The sequence below is a fragment of the Protopterus annectens genome, chromosome 2.part0 (assembly GCF_019279795.1).
Source record: "Protopterus annectens isolate FY-2018-M chromosome 2.part0, PAN1.0, whole genome shotgun sequence".
NCBI classification, from domain to species: domain Eukaryota; kingdom Metazoa; phylum Chordata; order Ceratodontiformes; family Protopteridae; genus Protopterus; species Protopterus annectens.
The window spans coordinates 1,090,440,423-1,090,455,516 of record NC_056728.1 but is presented as its reverse complement, the minus strand read 5'-3'; the positions used below and the strand labels follow the sequence as shown (position 1 = coordinate 1,090,455,516).

Below are 15,094 nucleotides of genomic sequence, written 5' to 3'. Positions count from 1 at the left end.
TCTTGCAGATAACTGGGCTTTGTTGCCAACAGTTTGAAATATGTAGTCAGTTGCCTTTGTTTGTCTGGCGTGAGATAAGCCATCTGGGCAGTTGTATTTAAGCTTGCACCCAGGAATATTATCTATTGAGAGGGTACTAGTTTTGATTTCTTTTCGTTGACTGTGTACCCTAGGCCTGTTAGAAATGTCTTTATAAATGCCAGATACTGTAGTAGAATATCCTTGTTCTCTGCATGAATGAGGCAGTCGTCCAAGTAAGGATATATTTGTATTCCTCTGTCTGCAGAATGCAATTACCAGTGCCAGGCACTTTGTGAAGACCCTGGGCGCAGTAGATAAGCCAAAGGGCAGTGCAGAGAATTGGTAATGCATTGAGCCAGCTTTGAACCTGAGGCATCTTCTGCATGTTTGTCTGATTGGGACATGCAGGTATGCCTCTTTTGGGTCTAAAGTCACAAGCCAAGCCTTCTTGCCCAGCATGGGCAGAAGCTGCTGTAGAGTCAACATTCTGAATTTTGGTATATCCAGAAATGTGGTTAGAATAGATAGGTCCAGTATTGGTCTCCAGGTCTTGTCCTTTCTTGGTACCAAGAACAGCCTTGAATAAAATCCTTGTCCCTGCTCTTGCTCTGGCCCTTGTTGAATGGTCCTCATGTCCATGAGGTATGAGACTTGTTTTTGTGCCTCTGCCCATTGATGTTTTGGCAGGTCTGGCCAACCGTTTGTCCTTGGCAGGGTATGGAAGTGAAACTTGTAGCCTTGTGACACTATGTCTAGGACCCATTTGTCCTGGGTTATTATGTGCCAATTTTGAGAAAAAAGTGCTAGATTTCCCCCTAAAGGTGCTGCCAGAAGATAAGTGCTTGGTGCAGGCAGGGGGAAGTCATTGGGACTGTTTCCTGCATGGCTGTGATTTGTCTTCTCCACTTTTGGAGGTAGAAGCACCCCATTGTTTAGATCTGTATGAACCTCGGGGCTGGGATCTGCCTCTTGGGCATCTGTATCTGCCCCTTTGTGGTCTGTCTGACACTGGAAAGGACCAATTCTTTGTAGGCCACTGTCTGCTAAATCTTGGAGACTGTACCTGTAAGAAATCCTTAACCATTTGCATAGATTTAGCTTTGTCCTCCATTTTCTTTAAAACCTCCTCTGCTTTAACACCAAACAAGGTATCATGCTGTAATGGAGCATGTAATAATTTTGCTTTGACATGGTCAGGCAGATTTTGTTCCTTTAACCAAGCATGCCTCCTGATGACAGATCCCGTAACAGAGGACCTGCAGGAGGCCTCCAAAGAATCAAAACCACATTGCAAAGTATGCTTTCCAACTTGTTCAGCTGCATGCAATAAATCCTGCATTTCTTTGTTTTCTGCACATTCAGAATTTATCAACATTTTCTGTTTAAGCAGTGACATAATATATTGCTGATATTTGAGCATATGAAACTGACAATTTAAAGCCCTTATAGCCATGGTAGCAGAGGTGTAAATCTTCTTCCCCCATCTGTCCAGTGCCCTAGAATCCCTGTCAGAGGGGGTAGGGTTTTTAGCAGTGGATGCCTTGACCCCTTTGGGACCCTGAGAGACAGTTTCTGGGTCAGCAGCGGGGTTTTCAAAATGGAATTTATGAGAGTCAGGAACCCTATAGTACCTGTCCGGCTTAACAGGAGCTGGAGGTAAGGAGTCAGGGGTCAGACTGGACTCTGAAAATACATCATCTACAATGTCTAACACAGGTGGAGTAGCTAGGGGCCTGTGTTGTGGGAGTAACAGGAAGTCTCTAAGTCTTTTCTTAGATTCCGAATAATCTTGGCTCTTCCAGTGGAAATGTTCCCTCATAGTATGCAAGGTTTCCCCAGAAGAGTAATCCTCAGGAGGAGAGGCTGAAGGGATAGATTATTCAGCATTAGAATCCTCATAGGGAGGAAGAGAGTATTCCTGATCAGAAGAGGAATCAGATGAAATGGAAACCTGACCTGAAGATTCATATTCTGTCTCTTGCCTAGGCCTCATCAGGAGTGGGATGGGAATCCCTGATCAAAGTAATTAAGTCTTCAGCCATTTTAAGCATCTGTTTTTTGGGCATGGAGGCCTGACCATGAGTCTGTTGTACTTGTTTCTTTGTCTTTAAAGGTGCTTTAGTCTTTGCCTTTGTAGCTGGAGTCGCTTTAATGTATAATTGAGTAGGTCTGAAAACACCCTCAGAAGCCGATGCCTGCTCAGCGGCTCTAGACCCATCTGAAGGAATAGTCTCCGCAAGTCCAATACTTTGAGCTTCTAGCGGCCTAGGCGACTCCACGTGGAAGTCAGTAGCAGCCTGCGGGTCCAAAGTAGCGGGCATCAGGGGCTGCAAAAGTGCCTCACTGAGAACCAGCGACTAGCTTAGAGGAAGCCTCGTCGTCAGTTTTAGACCTTGGTTCTGCAGCCTCCAAGCTGGTACCCACTATAACTGAATCAGCGGGAACCAACTGTTCCTCCAGGCCGACATCAGCCACAAGATGACCGTCGGAAGGCGGAGATGCAGCTAAACTCTCAGGCCTTGTGGTCTTTGCCTTTTTCTTGGGCAGATCGGATGTCCCCTTCATACCTAACGCTACCTGTTTATGCCTCTGGTTCTCGAAGTATATACTGAGTGCGTGGAATCTGCTAAGCAGAGTTTTCAGGATGAAGGCCTGGCAAACGGGGCAGGCCTTGTGGTCGTGGGATGGTCCTAAGCAAAAGAAGCAATGTTTGTGGGTGTCTTTATGAGGAATCTGATGGCTGTACTTTCTGGATGACACAAACAAAACACTAGCATGCAATGACTAGAAAACAAAGGGTACACAACAGGGCACTTTTCTGAAAGGTTTTTCGATCCGATGGCCAGTACGGCAGGAACAACTGGCATTCAACTGACAGCAGAAAAGTTCTGATGTCTGGTGCATGCAGAAGTCATTTTTATTGCACACATTCACTTAGCCACATCAGACGTCCCACACACCCTGCAGAGACTACAAACTTTTGAAGACTGGCTGGACGTTCGGGTAGCAAGAGGAGAATACTCAAGAGTATTGAATACTGCAACATGTGAATAAAAGAACATCTGCTCTCATCTCCAGGTCATTGATATGCAATTTGGTCTCCTTTGACGACCATGTACCTTGGACCATCCATCCCAGAAAATCCCCTCCCACCCCAACTGGGAGGTTTCTGTGAACAGCAAGGCATGTGGCAGGGAAAGAATGAAGGGATGACCTTGGTAGACTTCTGGAGAATGGAGCCACCAAAGAACAAAGTCTTTGCAAACCCTCAACAGTTTTATAGGGCGAATCAGAGAATGATGATGTAATATCCAGCAAAAGAAGAAACACCAGCTGTACCACAGCAACGTAGTTTATTAAGATAGTAAGCACTTTCAGGGATCCCACCCCTTCATCAGACAACAAGTGAATATACCTTACACAATTTATAGTGGAATAAATTAAGCACAATTAACTTTCCTTAAAAAACAGTGGCATTATTCAATTAAACATATTAACTATAGTAAAAACCACAGAATCATCACAATGTTATGTATGAAAAATGTGCAAAACACTGCATATAAAATTATTAAAAAGTCAACATATAAAGATGTGGTCACACAAAAAAAAACTAAGAACATACAAATCTATTAAAATCAACCATGATATGTGCAAAAGAACTACTTCATGTATACCTATGTTTATATATGTATAAATAAAAACATCAAATAACCTCTAAGCCATACTCATAGGAGTATAGTCATATTGTGTGCAATACCTCAAAAATAAAAATAAATATAAAAAAAAGCATAGAATAACAACAGATAGCTTATTTAATGTTTTAATGGCTGAGGTTTTAAAAAAGGTTTCAAAGACACCTTGTTATTCAGGCCGGGGGGTTTATCAGCAATAAATAGCACTATCCATTTCTGTTCCGCAGCCCCAATGTCATTCACCAAATCCCTCCCTCTTCTATTATCTAACAGAATTTCTAAAACTAGAAATTTAAATGTATGATTGGACCCTTCATTTTTATTATGCATGGCAAGGGCACTATCCTCTTTACTATTTCTAATGCCTCTGTAGTGTTCCAATATCCTATCCTTTAACTGCCTATTAGTTTTGCCAATGTAGAAAGAAAAACATATGACACAATACGCAACATAAACAACATTAGATGTCTTACAATCTGCATAATGGGCACTACTAAAACTAAAGCCCATGTGTGGATGTGTAAAAATAATTAAATGTAAATCTAAGGAAGTTTGTGGTCCCATTTAAATAACAAATGAATTTGTTCAACTCAACCTCGGTGCCCTGTCACAACAAAAAAATATCATCCATAAACCTAGTATACCAAACTATATGTTCACTATATAATTAATTGGACAGAACAAGGGAACGTTCCCAATGCACCAATGAAAGGTTGGCGTAGCTACTGGCACAAGCTGTGCCCATAGCCACGCCAACCTTCTGGATATAATAATGATGCCTAATGACAATGCCAGAACTTCAGCCGCATGGGCAATCAGCCTCATGGACAAATTAGATATTGACTGGAGATTGGCCATTCTGGAGGTAAACGTCTTGCGTTCCTCTTCAAACATGGACTAAGGGACAGAGCTGGACAGTTCCTTAATCACGTCCCTCTGCAGCCTGGTAAAATGGGATGAACAGTTTAACGCTCATAAAGCAAATCTGCAGGAAGCATAAACCCTCTTGCTGAACCTGTCCAAAGCCCTAGACTCCCTGGTAGGGGGATGGACAGTGGAGCTTTCCTGAGGTAGCTCCTTTTTTGGTGGCTGCTGCAACATCCATGGCATCTAGTGGGATCCCTCTAGTCCAATGGGATTTGTCTACAGGTGCTATCAAATGCCGAGGCTCCAAGGGGAAACAACAGCTCCGAAAGCCTTGGTGTTAAAGTCAACCCCCTGAATCGATGTCTAAGCTTCGGCTCCGAGATGCACTAGGCCCCGAAGCTGTTAGAGCCAAGAGCATCACGAAAACTGTCGGACTCTAAGTGGAAACCACTACTAGATCAGACGTCTCAGTTTTTGAGGCCATCGGACTTGACAACTCTGAAGCAGGAAGTCAAATCGGAGAAAGATCCATGGGACAAACAGGGGAATGTCTGCTCATGGATCCAGACGGGGACAGAGCTGGCAGTACCCCAATCTGAAACTGCACCTTGATAAATTGCTTCATCAATTTATCCACCTTGTCCTCAGACAAGCCATGGGTAGACCTGACAAAGGACATAGAAGGTGATCTGAACACTGGCTTGAGTGAGGCCTCCTTGGGAGGACAGCTTCGAGAAGACAGTTGGAGCATGGGGAGCCAAAGGAGTGGGGATCACAATTATCAGATCCGAAGGTTTTGAAGCCTTTCTTGGCAGTTCCAGGATAAGTGCTCAGGGGAACACTTCCTGTGTTCCGTGGCCTGCTTGGATTTTCTAACAAGGGTTTGAGAATCTGAAGTGGAAGGTGTGGAAGGAGGAAGAAAGCCCCTCAATATCAATTTGTTGCAGCGATAGGCAAGAGGAAGATAACTGAACCTCCCACAAATCTCACAGAAGGTGTCTAAGTGAGCTGAGCCTAGAAAGTAAGCACACCCCCTGTGGACATCAGACAAGGGAATACTGTACCCATAGGAAGTGCATTTTTTACAGCCCAACAGACTCTAAGGAGGGCGAGAAAGAGATCAGTAACTCGGAAGAAACCTGTGGGGACTCACTAAAACTACAAAAGAAAGCTTTTTAAAAATATTTATTTATTTATTTATAAATATGAAAAGAAAGGAAGTAGGACGAGAGGAAGGAAGAGCAATCAAAGAATGTCAGCAGCCAACTTACAGAACTCTTGTAATGGAACGAAACTGGAGCAACACAATCTCAATGCTTCTTTGCTGAGCGGCAAACAACAGTGGAGATATTTTGGTGGAAGGAGGCATTATGTGATAGAGAGCAGGAGCTTCAGCATCGGATCTTGAGCTTGAAAAAGAGCCGAGCTGGATCAGAACTCAGACACAAAACCCACAGGTCGAGGACTGAATGAAAATGACAACATCAGATAAATCTTTAAAACAAAAATGTTTAAATCTATCATTGATGTTATGTCTTTGCTCTGCAATTTGCTTTATGCAGTATTATTGTGCTGAGACACTGGGTGGGCTAGCGGCTGTAAGAATTATGGAGAATGTACTGATGATGTTTTAATGCACCCTAATGCAAGCCTTACTATTCTAGTATCTTTCTAAGTTTAAAATTGCAGTGTTTAAAAATATCCCTGATGTCATGCCTTTGTTCGGCGATTATATTTGGTTTTGTCTAGAATTGTTGTGCTGAGATGTTGGGGAGGGGGTAGAAGTTGTGAGATTGTTACCCAATGTCCAGATGATTGCCTAGTATTTTTGGTCTGTTCTTCACAGAAAATGTAGGTTCACGCATGCTACTGCAAACCTGTTCTAGCATTTTTATTAGTTCATAAGTCTAGTGTTTTAAATCCCTAATGTTACACATTCATCTTTTTTGTTTTTTATTTTTATATTTCTCCAGAATTATTGTACAGACAGATTGGTGGTGGTGGGGTATGGGCTTTGGCAATGTTGCAGACTGCTTGCACAACATTTGTGATTTGTCCATTTCCATCCAAACAGTTTGGTTTTCTAGCAAAACTCAGAGGACTGAAGTAGTGGGAAGGGGACATGGCAGCAATGTGATCACACATCACATCCTCCTGGGTATGGCCTACAACTTGAAACTTGTTGGTGGCCCCCCAAAATGCTAGCACTAGCCCCATGCAAGTCTACTGCCAGTTAGTCAATTTGTAATAAATAATGATAAATAAAAAATAGGCAACTGTGAAAAAAGAAAGACATGGCAAATTTAAAAGTGAGATGAAGCTACAAAGTTAAGCATATCCTTAAATGGCAAGGATTAAGCAACAGTGTGCCAGAGGAAAAACAAAAGAAGGAAACAAACACAAGTCATCAGCTGGAATAAAAACATGGAACCCTAAATTTCAAAGAGATTTACATAGCCCACTACCACCTCCCCTACTTCTTACAAATTTAAGCAATTAGCTTAAAACCCCACTTTCTGTGGTCTCCCAATACTTCTGTGACCCTACTAAGGTGCATCCCTACCACTTAAGACTCAAGAGTATTCTTAATAAGGAGATACATGTGAGAGGTATGCAGGATATCACAAAAAGTAAGTGACCTGCTATCATAAAAAATATGTACAAGTCATTGATAAAAAGTATAAGCAAAGCTCTGTCCTCTGGTCTGGAATGTCAGCATTTAATGGAAAAGAGACCCTTACAGCTGTTGTATTTATGCAGGCTGTAAGGTGATGAATGCTGGGAAAAAAATGGAGCCATCACTGGACACAATCTACTTCATAGGTTCATAGATGTGTACTAGGCTAATGGCCCTGGAGCCTTTACAAGCCTAGCCCATAGAGGTGCCCTGGCATCGTGTTGCCCAACGTTAGTTCCCAGTGCCTCTATCAAGCAGACCCACTGGAGTAATCCCTGGGGTGAATTTTCTATTACCCATCCACTCATCAAGATTTTTTGTGAAGAGAGACAGCGAGGTGGCACCTGTCCCTCCAGCATGTTCTGTTGATTGTGGTAATGAAGTTGAGGTCTCTGGAGCATGTATGCTGCTGAGAGATTGGGATTTCTTTAGATGTAGCATTTCTAACCGAGCTGGGTCAGACATGGCTTTGTAAGTCAAGCAGAGATCGCCTCTAAGTAGGCGATATGAGAGAGAGAATAGCTGGAGTCTTTTGAGTCTGTCCATGTAGGACATGTATTTAATGCCTAGGATCCTCTTCGTGAGGTACTTCTGTGGCCTCTCCAGCTGTTTCAGGTGTCTAGTGAGATACATACCAAATGAAGCATTTTACTCTATGATTGGTCTAACGAGGGATGCGTACAGAGAGACAATGACCTCTTTCTTCCTGGATGCAAAACCCTTGGTCATTACCAATGTGATAATAATAATAATAATAATAATAATAATAATAGATGTGCCACACAGAAGGGCTTTCTGACCACAGTGACAATGTGGTGGTCGAAGGAGAGGTTGCTGTCAACCTGCATCCCCAGATCTATTATAGCACCTTCAGTGTTCAGTGGGCTCTCATCAATGTGGTAATTAGTGGGAACTGAGTTTTTACCAAATGGGATGATGAAGCATTTTTTGGAGTTAAGCTTAAGGCCATGGTTTCGACACCATTCACTGGTCTCAGTGAGGCCTTTCTGTAGCATGTCTGCATCACTTGGGGAGTTAATAATGGCTCTCAGCTTGCAGTCGCCTGCAAACTTGGTCAGCCAGAGTCCCTTTGTGTTGGCCTGGACTTCTGAGATGTAAATGCCAAACAGGAGAGGACCTAGGACCGATCCCTGTGGGAGTCCACTAATGTCTGGTCAGCAGTGGGACTTGGAGTCCGCTACTTTCACACTGTGTGCTTTATCTGTGAGTCAATTTGCAACCCACTTAGTGATATAGGGGTTGATGCCTAGTTTGATGAGTTTATCAATAACTACTGAGTGAGGAATTGTATCAAAGGTCTTGGCCAGCTTGAGGTAAGCTGTATACATTGCCTTGCCTTCATCCAGAGCCCTAGTGACTGACTCAAAGAAGTCAACTAGGTTGAGAAGCATGATCTCCCTTTCACAAAGCCAAATTGTGTGGGGTCTACAGATTGGAGATTTCCTATATCTTTGTTAATCAGGTCCATGATGATGCACTCCATATCTTTACATATCAGACTAGTCAGGCTAATGGGGTGATAATTCCCAGGGTCTGTAGTAACTCCCCCTTTATGGAGAGGGATGATTGTAGCAGTGCACCATTCGGTAGGGACAAAGCCTGAGGCGAGGCTGTGACTGAATAGGGCACACAGATGTGGTGCCAGTTTACTTTGTAGTTCATGTAGAATACAGCCAGGGATATTATCTGGTCCCATGGAAGCTGCATTCTTGGCCTTGGATAATGCAGTTTTAACCTGTGCTGCAGTAATGCTGGGTGCCTGGCATTCTTCCAGTATTGTAATTGGTCATTTAGGGGAGGAGAGAGGGGTAAAGTTGGCACTGAATCTGTCAACCAGTATTGTTGGCAATATCTGTTGGCTCAGTATCGGAGGTACCACTGTGCAGTAATTCACAGCAAATCTGGGTATTGCCATGGAGGTTCTTGATATAGCTATAGAAGGCTTTGTAATTGTTTTTAGTGTCTGCCACAATTCTGCCTTCATAGCTGGCTTTAGAGAATTTGATGAGGGATCTTAACTTTTTGTTGAGGCTAATAAGGGAGCTTTTCCAGTCTTGGGACTTCACCTTTTGCTGCAATAGTTTCTTCCTTCTGTTGCAGGATTTATTAATGGCAGGGGACCACTGGATTGACTTCCATTTTTTGGAGGAAAGCATCTTGGTTCTGCTGGGTATGGCTAGTTCCATGCATTTATGTACATGTTCGTACAGTGCACTGGTGTATGAGTCAGCAGTCATGCAGCTATTTTCCATTGGCATGGGTGTCGTGAAGTTAGTCATGCAGCTATTTTCCATTGGCATGGGTGTTGTGAAGTTAGCCACCTCTGATTTTAGGAGTCCAAAGTCAGCTTTTGAGAAGTTTTTTAAGGTGGTTACCTTTGGAGGGGGTGGGGGTCTGCATGTTGGTTGTCAGGATCACTACCTTTTGAAGGGTATGATATTCACTGAAGCAAGATGGACCAAACATGTCCTTAATTTTATATCATGGACTATCTACCTACATATACTTCACTAGTCTATCTATAATGGTGCTATATTTATATTTTTGAACTTGTTTACTTCTTAGTAACACTTTGCCAAATCAGCAAACTAGCTCTAGCATTTGTTTTCTTAACTCCTAGCCTGCACTTACTGTCATGCAAAAGCAGTGTGTTGAACACACTGTGTTCTGTAACTCTCAGACCTTAGTTCCACTCGAACGTCCCCGCACCATCTGACCTGGCTAGTAATTACTGCTCATTCCTGACCCTCAATTAAAACAAAGACAAATGTAGTATATCCAAAGTCCTTGGTTTTTCTGAACCTACACTGTCAGTGTGGCACCAGCTTCTGGTACAAAGCATGTTTTTTTTCCTGTTATAAGCTCTGACAGAACTGCTGCACATTTCTGTAAAATGAAGTATCTATTTTACGCAGATTACTTTTTTCCTTATAAAACAAAATATCTGAATATTAATTTAAAAATGTATTTCAAAAATTTAAACTTGTGAAAAGTTGATCAGTTATACAACTTCACCTAATAAACACAGCAGATTTATTAAAGAGTAAAAAAAAAAAAACTGAAAAGTGATTTCAAAATGAATGTAGTGAGTGAAGCTTTCTTTCTGTATCATAGTTATCAACCTCCCATTTCCAAAATGTGGAACATTGCTCCCATTATGTGGAAAAAAAAGGGGGCAAAATGTGAAACATTTACTAACAGCTTACTGACAACCTCAACTAGGAGCTTAAAGGATGAATTTATACTTCTAAACAGTGCTTCTGATGAGTACGATTCATTATTATTTACCTTGGATATCAGTTAAAAAAAATTCTTAACAGTGACTGTGAGACATATGCCTTCCAAATGGAACTGTGAAGAAACAGCAGCATTCCTCATAATAAAGTACACGTGAGAGGTATGCATATCAGAAAAACTGAACTGCAGTCATAAAAATTGTACTTGTTAAAAGGTATACAACTCTCTGTCCTCAGGTTTGGAACAAGAGCATTCAAGAAGGAAAAAGAAAAAATGTGATACTGAATTTTATTTATTTATTTATATATTTATACATAGTTTGTTTGCCAGGATAGTCCACTTGACCACGAGGAGCCCGTTTTCAATGGAGTTCTGGGGAGAAAAGCTCCAGAAAATTACAAATTTAACATGAGAGTAAATTATTAGACAAATGCAATGTGCACAAATGAAGCAAAATTAAACAAATAGAAAAACACATAGTAGAGTGCACATATCAGTACAATACAATAAGAGTAATCTTTACAAACAAAGTTTTTAACAGTTTAAAATATTAGCACAATGCAATAACAGAAACAGTCTCAATTTTTTAACAGTTATGCTAATTCATGCAGTTATATTCTAAGTTACTGAACTGTACCATTCTAGGAGTTATGCGAATTCCTAGAGTTTATTAGGGGTACAAAACAATGGGAGGCTATTGTGAATTATAGCTTCTAGAGAGTAGGTATAGTGTAGGGAGATTATGTGGGGCGGGGGCTAGAACATTTCCATAGTGAAGTTAGGTGTGTGAATTAAGGTTCTGAATGAAGCAAGGCTGCTGATGGTGCGGATGAGAGGTGCGAGGGAATTCCAATGGCATGCTACAGAGAAGGACATTAGATGTTTGCCTGGTGGACTATTTGTTTTTTGCATTTTAAAAGTGGTGGCAAGAGAGGGGGGGGTGAAAATAAGTTTGCCTGCTTGGACAAGTTGAATATAGATGAGGTAACTGGACAGCTCAAGCCAATTCAGTTGGTGTAAGGCAGTGCAGTGAAGGGAAGTGGATCTATGGTTGGTTGCAAATTTTGTTATTTTATTATAGTAAGAGGAGAGCTTAGTCTTGAGGGAGGATTGCAGGTCAGTAAGGATAGAGGCACCGTATAGGAGGGATGGGATAAATGTTGGCGAGGGTGAGCCTAGTGGAGGGAGAGATGTAATGGTTGTGGTGGTAAAGCATGCCTATTTTTTTGTGTTTTTTTTATATTTACTTGTAGGTGATTATCAAATTTTAGCTGGTCATCGATCAGGACTCCTAGTAGTTTAGCATTATAGACTATTTCCGAGAGGAGTATTATTTTGACTGGTGAATGAGAATGAGGTTTTATCTAGGGTGGTGGTTTTGGAAGCAGTAAATATGAGTTTAGTTTTAGTAGCATTGAGTGCTAGATGGCTGTCCATCATCCATTGCTCAGTTGAGGAGAAGGCATCTTGGGTTAATTTAACTAGGGTGGGCATAGAAGAGGCAGAGCAGATTATTGTTGAATCGTCGGCATATTGGACAAGGTTGGCATTTGTGATGGCTTGGTAGAAATAGTTTATGAATATACTGAATAGAAGGGGGCCGAAAATTGGACCCTGGGGGACATCTGTGGGAGTAATGAGAAAAGCGGACATGGCTTTTTTCCATCCGACTGCTTGTTGCCTGTTTCAGAGGTAACTGGTAAACCAGTTAATAGAGGAGTGGGATAGATTTAGTTTGGAGAGTTTAGTGAAAAGAAGGTTAAGAGAGATCGTGTTGAATGCCTTAGAGGGTTCAAGGAGGTGAGTGGACACAATGTGGCCAGTGTCACGGGCCTTATTAACTGCTTCTAGGAAGGAGAGGAGAGCTGTGGTAGTGCTGTGGCTGGGTCTGAAACCATGTTGAGTAGGGATTAGACGTTGGTTGGTTATGAGGTAAGGTAGAAGTTGATGATGGATGCATTTTTCGAGAAGCTTAGAAATGGGGGATAAGATAGTAATATCACAAACTTTCGACCTATTGCTGTTATTACCACCTTTATAGAGTGGAATAATAAAAGCCTTTTTCCATAGCTGGGGAACATGACATTCAGCAATAGACTGATTTATAAGAATGCAGTTAGGAAGAGCTATGCCTTCTGCGGCAACTTTTAAGAAATATGAGGGTATATCATCAGGGGCATGAGGGTATATCATCAGGGGCATTGGAGCCGGGTTTCAATGATAAGGAGAAGGAGAAAGGAGGAGGTTGGGAGCAGAAGAAGCTACGGGAGGGAGGGACAGGTGGAAATAAGGGTGGGGAAGCCGAATGGGAAGTGAAGGATGATGTAAGTTTACTTTTGGAATCGATAAAGAAAGTGTTAAATTGAGTGGCTAAGTCCAAGTCAGAGGCATCTGGATCAGGGCAGGGGTTTTCTTTTTTGCCAGTATTGAGAAGGGAGGAGATTCCATGCCAGAATTTTTTGGGGTTGGTGTTATGGTTGGTTTGGAGTGTAGAGAAATAGGCATTGCAGTCTGAGATAAGTTTTTTTTACTTTATGAAAGTGTTTTAAATTCATTAAGGGTGGTGACAGTTTTATTTTTGGAGTAGCGTTTACCAGGCTTTATCCCAAAATCACATGGCTAGTAAAGTATTTTTGGTTAGCCAAGGTACAGGATTGCATCTTATGAGATTTGTTTTCAGAGAGGCAAAGGAATCAAGCAAGTTGAAGAAAGTTGAGTTAAAGTAGGTAACAGCATTTTCTAAGGGAAGGGTTTTTAGTGGGTTCCAGTTCATTTTTTAGTGCACTTGAGAATGTGCTAGGATTCAAGATTTTTAGACAGCGAGTGAAGGTGTAGGTACGAGTTAGTTGTATGGAGGAATGAAGATGGTGGGTAAAAGTGGGGAAGTGGTTGCCTAATGGGTCAGGCAGAGTGCCACTATCAGAGATGTAATGTGGATGAGAAACTAGAATCCAGTCCAGGGTACTTCCAGTAAGGAAGTTCTTGGAAGGCATAGTTGTTGAGTTAACAAGATGAGTGAAGTTGTACAACTTTATATTAAGTGAGTTTGTAGGAGACTGAATTGTTGACCAGTTAATATTAACATCACCCAGTATTATAGTTTCATTAGTGATGTTGTTAGAGAACCAGAAGAGAATATCTTTAAGGGTTGAGATATTGTCTCCAGGAGGAATATAAAGGGAGACTATGCATTTAAGTTTATGCTTGTTTATATGAAGAAGGGATGGAATTAGTTCTGCCTTGTCAAATTTGGTAATAGGTTTGGTAAAGGGGTAATAGGTTTGGTAAAGGGGTAACTAAGTGGGATGATGAGTAGAGGAGAGCGACTCACACTCCTTTTTTATGTGTTCTATCTTTCCTAACTGTGGAGTAGTTGGGTGGTGTTAGTTCAAACTCTTTAATACAGGGTTTGAGCCAGGTTTCTGAGATGGCCAGAATATTGGGTTGGTTATGGAGAAGCCATGCATGGAGGTTAGGAATTTTGTTGCATATGCTCTGAGCATTTAGAGATAAGAAACGGAGGAGTTTACCAGTTGTGGGAGGAGGATGGGATTGGGAGGTTGAGATGTGTGGGGGAGAAGGGCTACTGTTTGGGCGAATGCCGCAGGACAGAAGGTTAGTGATGAGATGGCAGAAGAGGTATTTGAGTGAATTTACTAAAACGAGTAACCTAATTTAATGAAATATACTGTTCTCACATAACAAAAATTACTAGACATCACCTTAATATATGGATGTTCTTTGCAAGTTGTTCCCCACTGCCGTGCACAGCGTTCTTCCTTCCGATGTTCAAAGAATTCAGGATTCCGGAGAATGGCCACACGTCTCCCCTCATAAATTAGAGCAAATGCTGAGCTCCCATCAAGTCTTTCTTTATCTTCATGAGTAGCTGTCAGCACAACTGGCACTGATAAGTTAATGACACCTCCTGAAAGCAAAAGAAAGTACAGAAATCCGCAGTTAGTTAACATGGTTTTGTGACCTAACGCTAATGCAAACTCGTTCAGTTTAAGTATAGCTACAGTTAAAGAAACCCTCGTCCCATGAAGAAATAGTAAAACGTTTTAACCCATACTGCAGTGGAAGAGACGATGCAACAGGTACAGGAGGCAAACAAATACAATAGTTATATGCTAAATGAAATTAAGCAAAAAAATCTGCATGATAACAATTATGTAAACATAGCATTATTTTTCAAATTAAAGCTTCAAACTATATAACTCAGACACTTTCAGCCTCTGAAGACAATAAAAAGTGTTATTACTTCAACAAAGACCAACTTTGTTCAAGTCCGTCCACCTATTAGAAACTGTCTGGTACACAGGCTCTTTCAATCATCCAAATCACAGAAACATGCCTTCTACAGAGAGAATGTAGCACCTTCCTAAGCCATTTATGCAAAAACTCTTGTAGGTCCTCCTACAAAAACAATCGAGACTTAGAAAAACTTAACATCAGCCAAATGCCTGATGGCAGGTTCAAATGATAAGCAGTACTATGTGACAGTCCTTTTTTGAGCTTTACAAGGCATTAGCCATGACCTACGTTGCGTACATCACACGCAGCATACCAAATGGTT

At 41.5% G+C, this 15,094-nt stretch overlaps 1 protein-coding gene across 1 annotated transcript in view; it reads right to left on the bottom strand.

Moving 5' to 3' along the window:
• The window catches only part of PAPSS1 (3'-phosphoadenosine 5'-phosphosulfate synthase 1), a gene marked incomplete in the record, with an annotated part of 841,989 nt that overhangs the window by 273,591 nt on the left and 553,304 nt on the right, over positions 1 to 15,094 (bottom strand). Inside the window, 1 exon segment of the mRNA XM_044061294.1 lies at positions 14,238 to 14,443. Within this exon segment, the coding sequence (XP_043917229.1) occupies positions 14,238 to 14,443 (206 nt within the window).